At 36.7% G+C, this 19876-nt stretch overlaps 1 protein-coding gene across 5 annotated transcripts in view; it reads left to right on the top strand.

Annotated features, from left to right (window-relative positions):
- The window catches only part of ctrip (E3 ubiquitin-protein ligase ctrip), a 244851-nt gene that overhangs the window by 207349 nt on the left and 17626 nt on the right, over positions 1 to 19876 (top strand). For all 5 annotated transcript variants that reach the window (XM_067759758.1, XM_067759756.1, XM_067759757.1 and 2 more), the window contains one exon: positions 1176 to 1364. In XM_067759758.1, coding sequence (XP_067615859.1) covers positions 1176 to 1364 — 189 coding nt within the window. The remainder of the gene's footprint in view (positions 1 to 1175; positions 1365 to 19876) is intronic.

Below are 19876 nucleotides of genomic sequence, written 5' to 3' on the forward strand. Positions count from 1 at the left end.
AGGAATTTTTCCGCGGGAATACAAAAATCCGCGAGAACAAAATTCCGCGAGAATATTTAGAATTGGTCTGTCAGTGCATTTTGAAATTTCAAAGTTTTCTTTTAACTGAGTTTTTTTTCTATTGTAAAATCATTTTTGATGGAGCAAGCAGATTTTACCGCATCGTCGACGATATGTTATCCTGTAAACCTACGCTTGCGGTAAATACCAGGCCGATTTTATTATCACAAGTAGAAAAAAATTATGCAAACCTAACAAAATATTACGAACTCCCTGGCTTTTTATTGCCTCCCAAGCCATTTCATACGGAGAATCCCCTGCTGTCTGAGCGCAGTTGTGACTTGTTCTCAATTTTTGGGGCATGCCACGTATCCTGGATCGTAACTATTAAATATATTAAGGATACTGCCGTCTTAACAATAACAAATAAATTTGGTCCGAATCAACAAATAGCATTCATTGTTTGTGCTTGTAAAAATATGTATCACAAAGTATAAACCTGTCATAAAAGACAAGCCATCAACAAATGCATAGCTTTTGTTGCATTTTAATATACGAAATAAGTTTTGTACGAAAGCATAAATACATCCAGCGGAAGGAAATTGGGGTAAAGGTGTACAACAGTAAAGCGTGGTTTTGATCAAGTCTGTTAACAGATCGATCATTGAGGAGTGCTATTGTCTTGTACGTCCTGATTTCGCATAGGGGGGAATATGACTCGTTTCCAGACCAATTTCTTGTTTCGGTATATCAGCTTAGCGGGGAAATGCTCTTTCATGCACTGTTGTTTCTGTACCGTTGAGATTCTCGCTTTCTTATTTAAAATATCCTTCCCTTCCGATGCATTTCAGAGCAGTTTAAAATATTTTTAGAAGAGCTATCTTGTTCATATTCCTATCAAAGCGTCTTTCGCAGTGTTGGCCGATAACATTATTACTTTAATCAAATATAGCTTCTTAAACAAAACTGATACGTACTTACTATATTTCTTGACTTAAAAGTTCAAACAATGAGCTAAGGAATTACGAATGCTCCCCACAGAAGAAGCGCTGTATCATGGGGAAATAATAACATATCGTCGGCATATTTTGTACTGTTAATGTATCTTTGTGTTATATCAATTGAGAGCTCTTTGGGGTATAATTAAGCTTTATGTTGTCTTCGTACATTTTTAGTTGGATCTACCATTCTCAATACCGTTCTACCGCTGGCTATTGAATGAAGAATATTCAGTTGGTTTAGCCGATTTGGCACGTGTCGCACCCGAAGTGCAAAGTACATTGGTAAGATTACAGGACGTGGTACTTGAACGCGATCAAATATTAAACGAATCGAAACTTGATGCAATGGAAAAGACTGAAAAGGTGAATAATTGTATATTTATTGTAGAGATAGAAGCCGTGAATATATTTTTAGTCATTTTTAATTTAGAAATCACCAAAATTATTAGTATTTTGTGAAAAAATACGTATCAAAATTTTAAATTTGAAAATTCACAAGGGCAACATTGAAATTGCGAAATAAACTCAAGTTTATGAATCATTTTGGTGTTTACCATATGTACTGTGAGCACAACTGTGTGATTTGAACCCATACATTCGAATGTGTTTGTACTATCTGTATTCGCATTTCTCCTCACATTTCAATTAAAAATATTTTTTTCGGTGCCGTAATTTTATATTAAAGAAAACTAAAAAAAAAACGCACAATTTTTCGTGAAATACGATCTGACATGGAAGTTGAGTGGTCTTTAAGCAAGAAATGCATCAGATGAAGGTACGTACAATGGCTTCGACCCAGGTCGCCCGGTAAGCTAATGAAAAGTCGTTTTGATGCAATAACACTCGTCTGAACCTACTGAGTTTTACATCTCAGGAATATTTGAAATACCTTTTTCCGATCATCTACATAGGTTTTCCAGAAAGGGGCTCCCGAAGGATCTTAGACGTGTTCTAGCTAGAGCCGGGCATTTACGCAGACAGTGCTCAACAGTCTCTTTGGTAGTTACGCCTTATGCAGAAGTCTATGTCGAATACACACGGTGTAGACCATTATAAGTTTACGCGTGTCGGCTCTAAATCTACTGAGTAGACTTCTTTGTCCTTTCTTCATTGTAGTCTGGCCATGTAGCTTTGAAATTACACAGTTCATAGTGCATCCGAGCTACTGCAATTTAATTTGATTACAATCGTTTCCACCTGTTCCTTCCAGCGGAGTGGCGGCCGCCCTCTTCTTCTGCTTCCATCGGCGGGTTCCGATAAGAATCCTTTTTTGGCTGGAGCATCACCTTTCATTCACATAACTTGATCTAGCTATACTAGGTTGGTGTCAGCATAAAGATCGTGCAATTTATTCCGTGCATTTTATACTCGCCATCACCGATGCGTAGGTTACAATTTTTTGGAAAGGTTAAAAATATTTATTATCACAAACACTTGGTGGATATTGGAGCTTTTAGGTCTATAATTCAAAAACAAAATACAAGTTTTTATTTCCCTCCTACGTGTTCCGATGAATTAAGGACTAGTACTGAAAGTTCTGTAAATTTAAACCTCATATGGTATGCTTTGAATTCATTATTTTTGAATTGGTGTTTCATGAAATTTCTAAAATATACTATGTATACAAAAAAAAAAAAAATACTTGACGCGATTGACATCCGGGGAGATTTAGACCGACCTCCTTAATTTTCCGTATAAATTGCCGGGACAGGAACTACATGTTTTATGCCGACTCCGAACGGCATCTGCAAGGCAGATGAATTTTCACTGTGAAGCTTTTCATGGCAGAAATAGACTCGGAGTGCTTGCCAAATCACTTTCGAGGGCGGCCACGATTGGTAAAACTTGTTCCTAATTGAAATAACTTGTTTCGAAATTTTTGATATTATTTTGCCTGGGAGTTGAACCCAGAATCCTCGCTCCCTCCCGTGAAATCAACATTCAGTATCGAAGAACGAAGAGCAAAATGTGTTGTACATTCGGACGACTAATCCCCATTTTAGTTGCAATAAGTTGACGGAACTCACCGGTGTAACTCTGCGACACAGGTTTTGCGCTTCAAGGGAGGTGTTTTAGTGAAGGGAGCAAAGAAGTGGCTGCCTAAAAGCATCAGCAGACACCCACTTGGAGAATCGTGTTAAATCTCGAATAGCGAAAGACCAATCCCCGCCAAAAACATACAAAAAGAAAATAATTCCCAAACGAAGTGAAAAACAGACGTTAGAAAGCATTTCCCTTGCCCGGAAGATCTATAAGGCCAAACTGGCAAACAAAAATTGTTGTGTGATTATGGACGACTAAACATATTTGAAATGGACCTGAGAACGTTGCCAGTTCTACCGCTTGCATTATGGGGTGGACCATGCTTATTAGACGTATGCATAAATCCATTAAAAACGCCAAATGGACATTTCATATGTAAATTGAACGAATTAGAGTGGATTCGAAACTTTTAGAATTTGATTGAAAGCTGCTCTGATATGATTTCCGTTATAACAATATTCAGTCGGCAAATTGAGTAAATGTGACTGACAAATTTTGTATAAGAAAACAGCCACGAGACCCAATAAGGTTGTTTCATTTACGCTTGAACGCTAGCTTTTTAACGTTTAAAGTAAATTAGAAATATTATGAAAAATCAGCTTTGGGAACATTTTGAGCAACAACAGAACAGACATTTTAAAGATGAGGGAAGATGTTAATATTTACTTGGCAACTGAGTTAAAAGTTTCGCACATGCTTTAACTCTATTTTGAATATTAGAGTTTTCAATTCGGGACTCGGCAATTATATGCCTTTATTTTAAAAACTCTTCCACAGTTATTTAAAAAACGTTCAGGTTTTAGAACAAGGCTAGTTTAATAACTCTTCTCAAATCAACGTTGAATAATAAAGTTCATTGGAAAACGTCAGTGAAATGAACAACTGTCGTTGGATCATCAATCAAATAAATTAAATTACGACGAGAAGAATCCTCTCAATGTTAATTAAACGTAACGAATTTCTTTTTCCCGACTTTATCCATTTTGTTTGTTGCAACAAAGGGAGAATATACTGGATTCGCATTTCCGATATCTTTTTTTAAAAGTAGTTCACGACTGGAGTAGCACTTACGAGTATTTTAATATCTCAAACACGTTACTGGGGTAAAACTTATTTTCCAATGATATTTGAACAATTTAGTCATCCCAATGTTTGTTGGTATATTTCAAACTAAATGAATTAAATGTTTTTCATTCATTTAATCACAATTTTATATTTGAAGGTAGAAAATCACAATTGCAGCCATTTTGCTCCCAAATCGAATTGACATCCGTTAACTGTGTTGTTTCTTTGCGATTTTTCGAAAAACTGCATCATTCCTTAGAACATTTTTTTTTAATTTCATGATGAATTTGGTAACTATACCATGATCTATTAGTGTGTCTGAACATAGGTAATTTTATGAAAAGTACGGACACCAGGGAATCGTCCACTTTCGTAAACCTATGAACATACGAAACCTAAACAGATTTAAAATTCAAAAAACTCGACTAGTAAATCGATTCAAGTAAAAATGTCATTAGTAAATAATGGAGCTGCCATAACAAAATGTACTTATTGAGCATATTAACTTATTCATTCCGTATGTGCGGAACATTCGTCTCCATTTAAGAATTTGCGGAATCGTTTTATGTACATATCGAGCCATAACCGCAGAAAGGGCTTAACCGACATAAACAAAATCGTTCAGTAGACGCTTTTTTTGTATTAATATTGCGATTACTTTAGATAGTAGCGTGAAAGTTGGTGTGAATATAAGACTATAATTGACGTATGCTGATGTGGGATTTTTTGCATTTCTTTAATAATAATGGCGCATTTGTCGCTTACGCCCTTTTTGCTTTCCAAAAAAAGACTTCGTTACTTGAAAGTGTCGGTTAAGCAAAATTAATATATTAAAAAATACACATTTGAAAACATTAAAAACAGTGGTTGGTGATGCAGATCAATGTTTTTATTCACATTTCAAGGCGGAATTCATATTTATTCAGATTTAAAGATGCAGACTGATGAACAAATATTTTAAATTTACAACTAAATTAGGTATTTTTAAATAAAAACTATATAACTAAGGTACAATCTATTTATTTCACACTGCCGTCTTCTCCATTAGTATCTGGTAATGTATATGTGAGAAAGGAGTTGTGTTTTAAGTTGAGGTACTCTCTGTGGAAAATTTTGGGAATTATTTTTATCACAAAGTGATTTTAAATCTGAATAATTTAACTATGAAATTCTCCGTAAGAAAAAGAAAAAAACATAGGCATTTCAAAGTGGGATTTTTCAAAATTTGCCCCTCCGACCCAAAGGGGGGGGGCATCAGAATTCGTTTTAGAGGTATGGTTCCTTCGGAAAAGTTTCTTATTTTGATCCCTAGAATATGATTTTCACAGAGAATTGGGCGATTTTTTGCCTCCCCACAAATCGACCCGGCCTAATAGATATGTATATATGTTGGTTAATTTAGTAACATAAAGCTTTGATATATTCACATTTTCAAATTTGTTTCATATTCTTATAACAGAAAATAAATGCATTCCAACAAACAAAAGTAAATGTAAATGAAGGTTTTAATAAGAAAACTTGCTGAAGATGTTAAGCTTACAAGAAGATGATGAAAGTAATTGATATTAATTAAGTGAATTTTCAACTCATTAGTGACTGAGCTTAATCTATTCGGAAATTTTGTTCGACTCGCTAACCAATAAATGATTTCAACTGTGCACGTTTACACGGGATATTATTGACCCTTGCAGATGTCGCCCAGTGTACTACTTAATTAATCAATCATTATCAATGAATATCAGGAACGTTACCTTGAGAGATCATCGCATTTGACGAAGATGAACTTCTACATACTAAGTCTTATATTTATACAAATTCTGAAATGTGCAAGTCTTATGCATTCTTTCCGAATTTCTTAGAAATCAATTCAAGATCTTTCTCCATGCTTAGCGGCGTTTAAAATCTTTAGGAGCTTGGAAAAATGGACCACTTCCTTGTTGGGATCATTTTCCACATATCACACACTTGGCCATGTTTCCTTTTTTTGTTTCTTTTTATATAACAATTGTTAATTTGGAAATATTAAAATTGTAAATGAATTTGTATGAATTAAGCGGGGGTTGTCCTTATTGTTTTTAAATGTATGAAAACATTTATTGAAGCAATTTTTAATTTATGATTTAAATAATTTTTTTTTTTGGACAACGTGACATAAGGAGGGACAAGGCGGCAGCTGTTTCGATTATACCTTGTAAATCTCTTCATAGCCTTTTCTCCCGGGAGTGGGATTTGAACCCGTACTCCCACGATGGTTGAAGTGTTACAAATTGTTGTAAACTTTATCCCAATTGCCTTCCTTGCATATTTTATACTTTTGCAAGGTACATACATTGTATGTAATCATGTGTCAAAGATATTCTTGTTGAGCGGTTTCAAAGAAACTGGTTTTTCTTTTGTTCTATTTATAGAACTACAAAAAATTAACCAATGTTGTCTATTTGTATGAATTAACCGGGGGTTGCCCTTATTGCTTTTAAATGTATTAAAACATTTATTGAAGTAATTTTTAATTTATAAAAATAAATAAAAAAAAATGTAATTTATAATTTATTTAATAATTTGGAAAAATTTAAACAACGTGACATCAGGACGGACAAGGCGACAGCTGTTTCGATTATACAGTAGACGCTCACAAATTAGAACCACTTTGTTTTTAGGGTGAATCTAATTTCTGAAAAATTCTAATTCCTGGACATTTTTTATTTGCATAAAACCTTAAAAATTAAGTCAATTTGCATTAAATAACTACAGTTAAATTTTGTCTTATTCAATTTTATTCATAAAAACGAGAAAACATAAAATAACAATCCAGTACAATACATTTCACGTTTTTTTTATTAAATATACATATATGTATATATACGCTAAATCGAAAACAGATCCAAAAAAAAAAAACTCCAATTACAATAAATATATTTTTTTATTAAAAATACATAAAAGATCGATAGAAACACATTAAAAAAGCCAAAAATTAAACAAAAACTTCATAACTAATATTCAGCGATGTGCAATGATTTTATGTTACCCTCATGATAGGTATTAGAAACATTGATGGTTTATTCGAGTTGATATAGCTGATTGCAGATGGCGCCACATCAAATTCTGGCTAACCGCTTCCCTTGAACACCTATGTAAAGCTTTTCCAAGATCTGAAATTTGGTTTCTAAGGACAAAGTATTTTGTTACGTTTATTTGGCATTTTAGCGAATTACTTTTACTTTTAAACAAACAACGCCAAAACAAGTGCACGCGCATTGAATTTCAGACAAAAACTGTACAGAGCCGTGACGAAAATCCAACGACTACCGAGAGTAACATGAATACATTGGGGATTCCTCTTTTTATATCAATTTTGAAAAAAAAAAAAAAAAAATACGCTCAGATATTAGAATTTTCGATTTCGAAAAGTTGATTCTAATTTCTGGACATTGTAATTATTAAAGGTTCTAATTTGTGAGCGACTACTGTATTACCATTGTACCACATTATTGTAAGGTTCTAAAAAGTTTAGAAGCCTTGTTATTTCATAATTGAAATCGCTTTTGGAAATGTTTGGTAGAAAGTATTACAAATAATGATGTTATGATTCAAGTTTTTTGTTTTTATGATTAAAATGTTATGACCCCTTCTATAAAAATGGTTTGACCCCTTTTAGCTAATAAATTGTATGGTTCTTTGATAAAACTTCTGTTAATGTTATCGTCTTTATTAATTATTTCTATTCTTTTGTTGGTATTTATGGAAATGATTCTTTGTCTTCCAAAATGCTGAATTGGTTTTGCCTAGAGGAGTATTGGCCTAGCACTTCCTTTCTAGAACGTTTTTTAACTGTCCTAATACGACTTATCATGATTTCCTTTTCCATTTTCTTTATTTTTGGAGGTGTGACTTTTATTGCCACAAAGAATGCACGTATTTGCATTGCAAGAGTATTCTTTGCGTTCAGGTTTCCATATTAAAGGCATCTTTCCCTGCTTTTACTTGCCATCTTGGTATGTCCGAAACGACCACAGTTATGACTAGACTGCAGATGTTTATGCAATTGCATATTTTTAAGGAAAAAGATAGAGGTATGATTCCAAGAGCAAAAATGTATGTTGTTAATAGAGAATTTCAAATCAGCACATTTATTTTTGCTTATATCTTGCTAAAATTAATAAAACTTGGCGAAATAAAATTTTTTTATTTAAAGAAGCATTCTTTGAAATATCATTCGAGTTGGCTCAATTATTATTTATTGATTTGCCATTGAGTACTTCTGAATGTTCTATACCATGATGCAATTACAAGGTGACTGACGTTGGCAGCTTCTCTTTCTAATCCGCCATTTTGAACTCCCACTCCGAAACTCAATTTACCTCTTTGCAAAACTACTTTTTTATTCAGAAGAAAAAGTGTCCAAAAAACTACAAAAATCAATTTTTCTGGAAAACTATGCAAAGGCGTCGCTTTTTTCTCCAAATCGTTGACTTTTATACAATTCGAATTCGTGACAATTTTCATAAAATAATTTTGTTTATCTAACAAAATTTTAGAGATTTTAATATTTTTGTCGCAAAATAAAGGTAATTTGTTTGAAATAACCATTATAATACATATTTAAATTACATTTTTTAATCGGGTCATTTGCTTTTCCTTTCCAGGTGCTTTTTTCTGCTTTTTGCCGTTCTGAGGCGTATTCCGAAAGCATTTCTTCCGCATGTTGCAAAATGGTCGGAAGACAGAACTCGTGACAATTTTCAACAAATTCCTTGCCAATGTTTCAGGTGTCACACAGGCACACTTTTGCTAACCCTAGTACAATGCAATATTCTTCATCTGTACCTCGTAGATTAATGTTACATTAAAGAACTACTACACAAGAGTCAAGCTTTTCACAACTGACCATATTTCTTTCATATCGCTTGGTGGCTATTTTGTTTTCATGTATATGCACATCTCGGTCAGCAAGCAATGGTGTTATAATACTCATTAAGCACATTACCATTAGCGTTGCCAAATGTCCCGTTGCTATGTCCGGCATTTTCACAATATCAAAATTAATAAATAATCTGCTACGAAACATGGCCATATTGGCGGCTTCGATTGTATTCAGGTCATTAGCATATTGCATGCAACTCTTTAAGAAGGAAAATTCATCCCTACTGTGGCTCTGAATATTGTCAATGTTTGACATATCGCACACCTAAATATTCATTTTGCATGGGGAAGTGTTGTGTTTTAAAATAACGTTAGCAAAATGAACCCATAGAATATTGAATTCGCATTAAACACAGTAAACGTATTAATTATTAGCCTGTTTCATAAAAATATTTGTTATAAATAAATGAGTTTAAAAAGTTTAATTCTATCTAAAAATTATTTCGCCGAAATGAGCGACCCATACAAATATATAGGTGTTTCTTATTTTTCAAATGTCCCGGGAAATTTTTAAAAATCCCGGTAATTTGCATCAAATTTAAGTTTGTCCCGGAAACACGAAATAAAAATCTGGCAACCCTAATTACCATACTGATGGTCAGTGTACCCGTGGACCATTCGATGGTGAATGACGAGAAAGTTTCATACTTATGTACATTCTTTATACAGTTACAACCTTCTTTAATTTTTAGCCCCGCAGGTTATTCCATCTTGTCTGCGGTGCTTACTGGTTAATCATGGATGGGGCTGTGAGACGTGCCTCATATGATGTAGCAGTACGATTCAATGCCCGACATGGCAAACTGCCATGCCCTTATTGGAGCCGGCTGCCTCAGTAATTTTGGTAATGTCCGGTTAACCGGGTAATTGGATAGCCGGGTATTGTCTGACTCCTTCTTGTCCGCTGAAATAACTCATGTTCCTATTCATATACAAATACATGCAGTTACTACATTCCGGCCGCCGTGGTGTTATGGTAGCATGCTCCGCCATCCATACCGAAGATCCTCGGCTCACTCCTCGGACAAAGCAACATCAAAATTTTAGAAACAAGTTTTTTCAATGAGAAGAACATTTCCTGAGCGGGGTCGCCCCTCGGAGTGTTTGGCAAGCACTCCGAGTGTATTTCTGCCATAAAAGCTCTCAGTGGAAACTCATCTGCCTTACAGATGCCTTTCGAAGTCGGCATAAAACAAGTAGGACCCGTCCCGCCAATGTGTAGGTAAAATTAAAAGGAGTACGACGCAAATAGGAATAGACGCTTGACCTTAAATCCAATCGGAGGTTAGCACGGAGGATTAGCCTTTATTTATTTATTTACATTGTTCACAGATTTTAGGTAATGCTCGGTTGCTCAGGTATTTGGATCCCCCCACATGAGTACTCGGGTATCTCATTACTCAAGTAAAATCAACAGCCCTACGACCCGTCAGGCGTATTGCAAACTATAGCACGCCACTGGTATTTCCATCGTCAGCGCAACGGCATCGAACCTCCTTCCCTCACTGCGTAATCTTGAAAAGGAGCTCTCGCTGCTCTTTAAAAACGGCCGGGAAAGCGAAAGTAATTTCTGAAAGGTAGCTGCTTATTCTTCGAGAAACTAACTAGTAATAACTGCAAGCTCTAGTTAAAGGAGGCTCAACTGATGGAAGCGGGAGCCAGGTGGAAACATCATGATAGATGCCACACGGCAAAACTCACATGGCCGGAATGGAATGAGAAAAGATTGCGAGAGCTTCTCACCCTCCGTAAGAGGGATCTTTCGTTAGTTGTAGGTCTTCTCACGGGTCATGTTTATATTGGACCGCATGCCGAAAGGATTGGCGCTCCATTTAATGATTATTGTAGAAAATGCGGCAACGAAGAAGAGCTTGAAACTGTTAGGTATCTACTCTGTGAATGTCCAGCGCTCGGTAGAAGAAGACAACGTCTTATGGGCAAGATGTTTCTCGTAGATCTGACTGATATAGCTGAGGTCAATACACGACGCTTAGTTAACTTCATAAACTCAACGAAGTGGTTTGATTAGGAGAGTAGGAAAAAATCGGCGTGGTTTCACAATCGGCCTATAAAGGCCTAAGTGTGCCGCTCCAATGTGTACGGCAGCCACTTGAACCTAACCTAACCTAACTAGTAATAACTACTATGTAGAACAGCCGCAAGCATTAGTGGAGGAGTTTGGTCTTCATAAGCTGCCCCATACCGTCACTGTTTATTCTTCTTGTAATTAATTTTGTCTTTCGGAACACAAACTAAGCGAAATATCCCAGGTTTGCCATACTACAACAGAATTCACGAATATTGGGTTCAAAAAGGCTTTGAAGAAAGGCTAGTAGTCTATGTTTAAGTGGCGGTCTTGCATGTTTTATGCAAACTTCGAACGGCAAAAACTTTTAATGGCAGAACCAGAAGTATATTCGGAGAGCCTGCCATAAACGTACTTTAATATAAGAAATATTTTCATGAAAAGTGTAAAATACGTACTTCGGCTTTCATACAAAAAAGTACTTTGTTTAATACTATTTCACAAAACGGCCCCTTCTATTCTTCCCCTTTCTCTCGTCGTTCGTATTGTATGGGAGTTTTCAAAATGAGCTGTCACTACATAGACCACCTTGTCGTTATTACATCATGGTTCTATACATTTTTTTTCTGAATTTGCTATGGGAAAAGCGAAGAAAATAATTTGAATGGAGCTCAGGAATTGGGTTGAAATTATCATAGACCTAAATTTAGTTCTGGACGCCGATATTGTATCTTGTCAACCTTGTGATAAAAATGTATTTTTAATTTTTGAAATGTTTTAATCTTAAGCCTATACTTAAGGTTTTTGTTTTTAAAGCTGCTGTGTTCTCGGAAATCTCAGCTAACAAAACACTTAAACACCGACGTACACAAGACGAATCTTAAATGGTGCAAAATAACCCAAATCTAGGAGACATAAAGAATAATATAAGTATATAGTTTAAAAAAAACTAAAAAACACGTAAATATGGTGCCGTTTTAGTATCTACAATCCACTTAGATATTTGATGTTGATAGCACCGTAGCACAGAGATTCGTGTCTCCGCTATTAAGCACAAAAGATAGTTTTCAATTCATTCCACCCGCCGGCCATCGTATTGGCCTTATCCAGTGACAAGCTTTGTTAAATTTCTTAAAGGCACATGTGTATTTGAAACAAATTCTTTATTTAGTGCCGCATTGAATTGACATAACTCTTATTAAGCCAACTAGTAAAAAAAATAGAACTTTTTTTCTGATAAGTCCGTTGTTTCATCAAAAATCAAAAAAAATTTGTTTGTCCTAAGATCCAACACTTTTCCTTTTAATGACTTATATGAATGTGGGTTTATGAAAATCGATTGCAAATTTTGTTGGCATTATTGTTCATTTTAACCTAAGCTAAAAAGAAAGAAAAGTACCAAAATCGCTGCACTTGCCTAAAAAGGTGTAAAACTAAAAAAAGGGGATCAGCCGACCAAAGCTGCTGTGTTCTCGGAAATCTCGGCTAACAAAACACTTAAACACCGACGTACACAAGACGAATCTTAAATGGTGCAAAATAACTCAAATCTAGGAGACATAAAGAATAATATATGTATATAGTTTAAAAAAAAACTAAAAAACACGCAAATATGGTGCCGTTTTAGTATCTACAATCCACTTAGATATTTGATGTTGATAGCACCATAGCACAGAGGTTCGTGTCCCCGCTATTAAGCACAAAACATAGTTTTCAATTCATTCCACCCGCCGGCCATCGTATTGGCCTCATCCAGTGACAAGCTTTGTTAAATTTCTTAAAGGCACATGTGTATTTGAAACAAATTCTTTATTTAGTGCCGCATTGAATTGACATAACTCTTATTAAGCCAACTAGTAAAAAAAAATAGAACTTTTTTCTGATAAGTCCGTTGTTTCATCAAAAATCAACAAAAATTTGTTTATCCTAAGATCCAACACTTTTCCTTTTAATGACTTATATGAATGTGGGTTTATGAAAAACGATTGCAAATTTTGTCGGCATTATTGTTTTAACCTAAGCTAAAAAGAAAGAAAAGTACCAAAATCGTTGCACTTGCCTAAAAAGGTGTAAAATTAAAAAAAGGGGATCAGCCGACCAAATAGGGTTGGGAAGGAACAGTTTTGGTCCAAATGAACCACAGCGTAAACCGTGTGAACGAGTTCAATGTATGACCGCGCGTTTGTGGAGTTTTGACATTGTTCAATTTTGCCATCAATTTCATGAGCAAAAAAAAATTAAGGCAACCGTTTATATTAGTCGTTCTTTTGAAAATTGTTTTCATGAATCATGATGTAATAACGACAAGGTGGTCTATGTAGTGACAGCTCATTTTGAAAACTCCCATACAAAACGAATGATGAGAGAAAGGGGAAGAAAAGAAGAGGCCCTTTTGTGAAGTCGTATTAAATTTAGTACTATTTTGTATCAAAGAAATAAGAACATTTTTTACATCTTTCATGAAAATTTTTTATATTCATATATGATACTGGCATGCTCTCCGAATAAACTTCTAGTTCTGCTATAAAAAGTTTCTCAGAGAATTCAGCAGCCCAAGCAGATTCCGTTCAAAGTTTGCATAAAACATGCAGGCCGGCCACTCAAAGAGATTTCTATTCTTTCTTTATAGGCTTCTTGGACCTAGTGTTTTTGAATTCGAGTGTATATGGCAAACTTGAAATATTTTGCATAGTTTGTGTTCCGAAGGGCAAAATGAAGATTATGGATAATTTAATAAAGACCACACTCCTCTCCTTATACTGCCTGCTATTCGACGTAGTATAGCTAGCTGGTCGTAAAAGAAGCAGCTACTTTGACAAGATCACTTTCGATATCTCGGATGTTTGTTAGGAGCGACGAGGTGCAGTCTATAGCTTCAGGAAATGTTACAAATGGATTTAGGGGATTAGGATACTCACGCGGTAGGCATACCTGTCGTACGCAGCGACTAAAATCACCAAACCCAGGGTTCAACGCGGTCATATCAAATCGTTCTCGAGAGGATCGGTTTATTACCTTAATGTAGCTAGTTTCCGGAGCATGCCGGATCAATATCCGTCTACATTCACGACACTTAATTCATTAAGGGATGAATAAAGTTGGGAATTAATATGCACGAGAAGCTGGTGAACCTGATCACGGATGGGTCCAGACTGAACGGCAGGGTTGGGGGTGGAGTATTCTGTCATTAGCTCGGTGTTAGCCGAAAATTGAAATGCCCGATCACCGCAGCGTCGTCCACGTTAGGCTGATCTCTTGGCCTGGGCGAACTGAAAGTGTCCGTCAGTGGAGATTTTGCAGGGCTGCTATAATTACTCATAAGCCTACAATACTTTTTGCCGTGTCGGTTTATCAGCATCAAATCGGTGGATACATTATAAGTCGCTAGTCGTATAACTCCATCCTATAATAACTACTAAGTAGCGAACCAGTGGAGGGGTGATATTCTGTCGACCCACAGATCCTAGGAGGTTGGGGTCGTATGTAGAAGTTCACTCACGGAGAAAACCTTATAATGGCCGTTCATGTGAGAATGACCAGAGGTATACTTTTGTGATGCTTGGTGATGTAATAAAATAAAAATATCTTTGAGAACTTCTTATGGATTGCTTTGGCAGCTAGCAGCTTGCTGTACAAAGGTGTGATGATACACTTTACATGTCAAACTGCGTTAGGCGCTATAATGAGCATCTGCCACGTAAAGCCACACTCCATTGAAAACATAACAAGTTCCAGGAGATGCAACGTACCGATAAAGTAAATATGGCCAATGAAAGTGGTCAAGCAAACGAACTCAGGTTTGGTTTCGGATTCGTGGTAGTAGAAAGAGGAGCGCGTGTAACGCACATGTTAAAAAAAGTCGTGTCTGCCAACTTCAACGCCAGGGAAAAACGTATATTTGGCCGCAAATCTGGAAGGTTCAGCCCCAACAACAATACCTCTTGCAATGAATTGAGGCCAATCGACTTTGCCTGCGACCGAGACATGTTTTATACTCCTGTCCTGCCTTTCGGTCGAAAAAATAAAAAGATTGCTATAGGTGGAAGACATGTTTGGATATTTGGATGTGCGCAACTCAAATTGGCATCCAACTCGCGACAGCAAAAGGCAGATTACCTGGAAAAGGAAATGAGAAGACCAACTTGTAAAAAAATGTTTACAAAGTAAACTATCAAAATTATTTTAAACATTTTACCTTCATGTTTTAACGAAAATATCCAAATTTCTAAAATTTTGTTTAGTAAACAAAATAATTTTATCACGAATTTGAATGATAGAAAAGTCAGCACAAAATAGAATTGGAAAAAAAGTGATGCCTTTGCATACTTTTGGAGGAAAACTGCTTTGTATGGTTTTTACTAAACTTTTTCCTCTGAATAAAAAAGTAGTTGTGTAAAGAGGCAAACTGAGTTTCAGAGTGGGAGTTCAAGATGGCGGATTAGAAAGAGAAGCTGCCTACGTCCGTCACCTTGTAATTGCATCATGTTCATGAATGAAATTTCAGTTAAAGGAAAATAAAAAAATAATATTTGAAATTAATTTTCAAGGAAAATTTGTCAGATTTTTGTTAATTATGACAGACATATGAACACACTTCACCACCACACCAGTTTTTAATACTCTCATACAGACTGAAAAGTGCTCCAGGGGCAGCTTTGCGTCAATATTTACAAAAGCACCAACTTCCCGTACCGGAAAGCAGAAACGTGCACGATCGTTTCCTCCTCCACGGCGCGCATTGAGAGCTGGCGTACACAGAAGCGACGCTGTTTCCTGAATCAGAGCATGTGATACCGTTTCTGCGAATGTAGGTTTTGGGTTTGCGTATTTCGCTCGCTTCGCGTCGACATCCCGAATTCCATTTGTGAAAGATTGAATTTTAACTCTCTCTGTGTATTGCACAGGTGCGTCCGCATTTGCAAGGTGAGCCATCCTTTCAATGTCCGCCGCGAACTCTTGCAATGTTTCGCCAGCCCTCTGGCTTGTCGCTGACTAAAAGCCTGCAGCTTGCGATGATAATTTTGTTTCTGTGCCTCCAGCTTTGTTGAGATACGCTCTTCTTGTGCTTCGAGCTGTAATGTTATGCGTGTCTCTTGTTCTTTTAATTGTTCTGCAATTTGTGACGCCATGTGTGCTTTCTGTTCATCCTATTGGGATATTGGATGTTAAACGTGTCTCTTGGGATTCCATCGTCGGTGTTAAACGTGCCTCTTGTGATTCCAGGGGTGGCTTTCCGTAATTCGATATCGAACAAAAACGAGTATCAAATAATCGTTTTTGCGTTCCGTAACACAAAATCTCGTCGCGTCGTATCGAACGTTCGATACAATCTGTTCGATACCACCTTAGGTGTCGAATTGCCTTTCGTAAGCTAGAGTTTTTAATGCTTTTGCGATTATTTGAGGAATAATTTTAAGCTAAGGAGTCAGCAAACAAACGCTTTTCCCTATTGAAATTATTTTGATGATTCCAATATACCTTCGAAACACTTTTTGATACACGAGAAAAATGTACTCAAATTGAAATACGTAAACCAAAACTGTGTCGTCGAGCGTTCGATATCGAATTAAAGTATCGAGCTAACGAGTGTCGACTATCGGATTATGGAAAGCCAGCGACCACATTTGAGATGAAATTGTCGATGTTTGTGCAGATATTGCAGCGAATATCATGTTCAAGTCTGTGCTCGTACCTGTCTGCGATGTTTCAGTTTTCTCTTCCAGTTTTGTTGTCGACTCTTCCACATCAGGATGAAAAGTGTGTTCAGATTCCATAGCTTCCCGTAGTCGTGATTGTAACTCGAATTTGTTGCCAGTTGTATTCAATCCGCGAGCTTCCAACTCCTTTTTGAGCTGCTGGATCTTTAATTCACTTAACTTCGCCATGTCCTTGTTGTATCAAAAATCTTCGGAATTTATTCAACAATTCCTCTTCTGACACCAATTATAACGAATTCTGTGGATCCTGGTTATTTTGCACCTTCTGCTTACGTTCGTATCGCTGAACTGTCGAATAAATAACTCCAATATTCAATGTTGTTATATGGTCTTTATTTAGCCTACAATTATAATTCAATATCACGTACTTCACAAAAGCGTGTTTAAATCAAAACTAAGTAGTCATTCCTCAGCTTGCGCTGCTTTTATACTCTCTGCCTCGTCCGCATATTTCTACTAAGGTCTAGACGTTTCGCCTTCTAGACCTGTTGTATCTCCTGCTTGGTAATTGCTATATGCGTGTGTATGTGTGAGTAACAACTACGGCTGATGACTACTGCTTCGAGCTGCTAGTTATGTGTGTGCATGTGCATAAGTTTGGCTGCTTGCTCTGTTTTGTTGTTGCGATTATTTATTAACAGCATAGTGATGTCAACTTTCGCCACAATATAATAATATTTAGGCCAATCGGCATTATGGAATATAAATGTTTAAAAACGATGCCTCTTACATATTAGAGATATACGCCGCCGATAAACGCCGCCGCCACCGCCGATTTTGGTCGTTTTTCGAACGCCGCCGCTGAATGTCAAAAATATCGGCGTGGCGGCGCGGCGTCCGGCGCGTTACTATATTTTCTACTCGTTTAAGACTGTTTAGGCCATTTATTGTTCATGTCGAAAATTGGTCGGATATGGTCGAAAGTGGTATCAACGGATGCGCATCACTACCAGTTGTAAGAAACTAATTGCGAAATTTAACTCTTTATAACTATTCAAAAGTTATTTAAAATAACAGGCGCTTTCGATGTCAGCTTAACACGGACTTTCCATCACCCAATTCAGCATGTTATTAAAACAAAATACTAAAAGAAATTTATATAATAAATTTATATGCTCACTTTGCATTTTTGAAAACATGAATAATGAACAATTAATTCCAATAAAATGACCCAAGGCGAACATGTTTTTAAACTGTCTTCAAGAATAAGCGAAATCAGTGATGCAAAATCCTTTAGTAGGTTCTAGGGGCATAAACACTCCTTTGAAATGATTCTTACCTCATTATTAAGTTGAGGATATATGTACATATGAGAAGGATTTGAAAAATCACTTCGGCTTACATTCAAACATTTGTTGTGTTAATGTAAATTTTGATTTTCACACTTCATCCTTCAACACCCAAGTCTCCCGGTTTGACATTTCCTAAAGTTGGCGGTCCTATCCAAAACTAGTCCCTTGGAGTGAATCACATTGATTATAGCCTATCAACCAAGTTTAAATATCACCTACACGTTACGGCTCCTTTTACAATTGTGAATACGTAGGCACATATATCTACCAGGTGAGGCTTTTTCCTTCGCAAGAACACTCAAAGTGGTGAAGCAAAAGCTTTCCCAAAACAATGGAACTAATGACCGCGTGTGATACTACCCTAACGTAGTGGACAGTCGAACTTGTCTGAAAACTGAAGCTACGCGGTCATCCATAATGAGCTCCTATATCGCAAGGTCGGAAAACAGTAGTTAACAACTTTCAACTTAAAATCCGTCGACTTTGATTCTAAATTTGATTTAACGAAGACTATTGAAATCAATGTTGTGAACACAAACGTCTGAAATCTTTGGTCTACATTTTAAAAATTTTATCCAGGGTCCTTGTAAAATTTTAATTATGTAGATGCGCCGAGGATTATACGGATTTTCACCCGTGACGCAATGACATCGACTTAGACTGCTTATGATTTCGAGGGCGGCATCTTTGGCCGAATAGTCACTCCCTAACGTTTCAAAGTGTAGCATAGCGCAACAAAAGCATCCGTTGGAAAGTCTTCGGAGCTACACCTAGAGCTTTTAGGAAAGTGACGTCGACGAAGGTATGAGTTCGAAGTCGCAGTCGTATAGCTTCTGTACTGGCATATGGTGTGAGGCTCAGGAGGCGTGGTAGCTACTGGTGGTAGGGATTCCTACTGTTCGCACATCGGAAATTTTAGCTCTTAAAAACAGCCGAAAAAACTGGAGGCGCCCTGTGCCACGATAGTCATTAGTATTAATAGACCATTCATAGCAACCCTAAGTCGCCTTTATGCGTGACCGCCAAGGAGCGACAAACGATTTAAAGAAATTGTGTTCGCGACGATTATTAGGACTTAACCCTAGGTGAAACTACGCTTTGCACGAGATATACAGGCAAAAGTGTGACTATTTTATGTATCTCTATTTCTTTTCAGCAGACGCAGCAGTACCCAATTCCAAAGACCGGGGTTAGGTTCGAAGCCTCTCTGGAGCATGCGAACGAGGGACAATCCCTTCGCAAGGAGCTACTCCTGAAATTTTTTGAACGGCCTGCGAGATTTTGATGCAAAAACCCCGGATCTTTCCGAAATGGCCAACACGTTGATTTCCTTAAATACATATAAACAAAAACTTTCCTTAATATTATTTTTTTAAATAGAAAAATTAAGCTTTTAAAGTAAGAACACCGGCGTACGCCGGCGCGCCGCCTACGCCGCGCTGCCGGTATATAATAGTCTACGCCGCCGCCGCCGCCGATAAAGTGATCGGCGTAAACCTCTATTACATACGTAGGCTTACAAAGCTCTTTACGAAATACTAAAATTTATAAATTTATTTTGGCCATATTCGTCATATAAACAAGAAGAAATTAATTTGGAAAAGTTGTGCGCATTGGTGACCGCCGTAGTGTGATGGTAGCGTCCTCCGTCATCCACACCGAAGATCCTGGGTTCACGCCCCGGGAAAAGCAGCATCAACATTTTAGAAACAAGTTTTTTCAATTTCCATATACAAAAATGCAAACAAACTTCTTGTTGTTTCTTTTTTCAAGCGTACGTACGCTTGGCTACATGAATATTTTATGCTTTGA

This window comes from Eurosta solidaginis, chromosome 1 (genome assembly GCF_040869045.1).
Source record: "Eurosta solidaginis isolate ZX-2024a chromosome 1, ASM4086904v1, whole genome shotgun sequence".
NCBI lineage: Eukaryota > Metazoa > Arthropoda > Insecta > Diptera > Tephritidae > Eurosta > Eurosta solidaginis.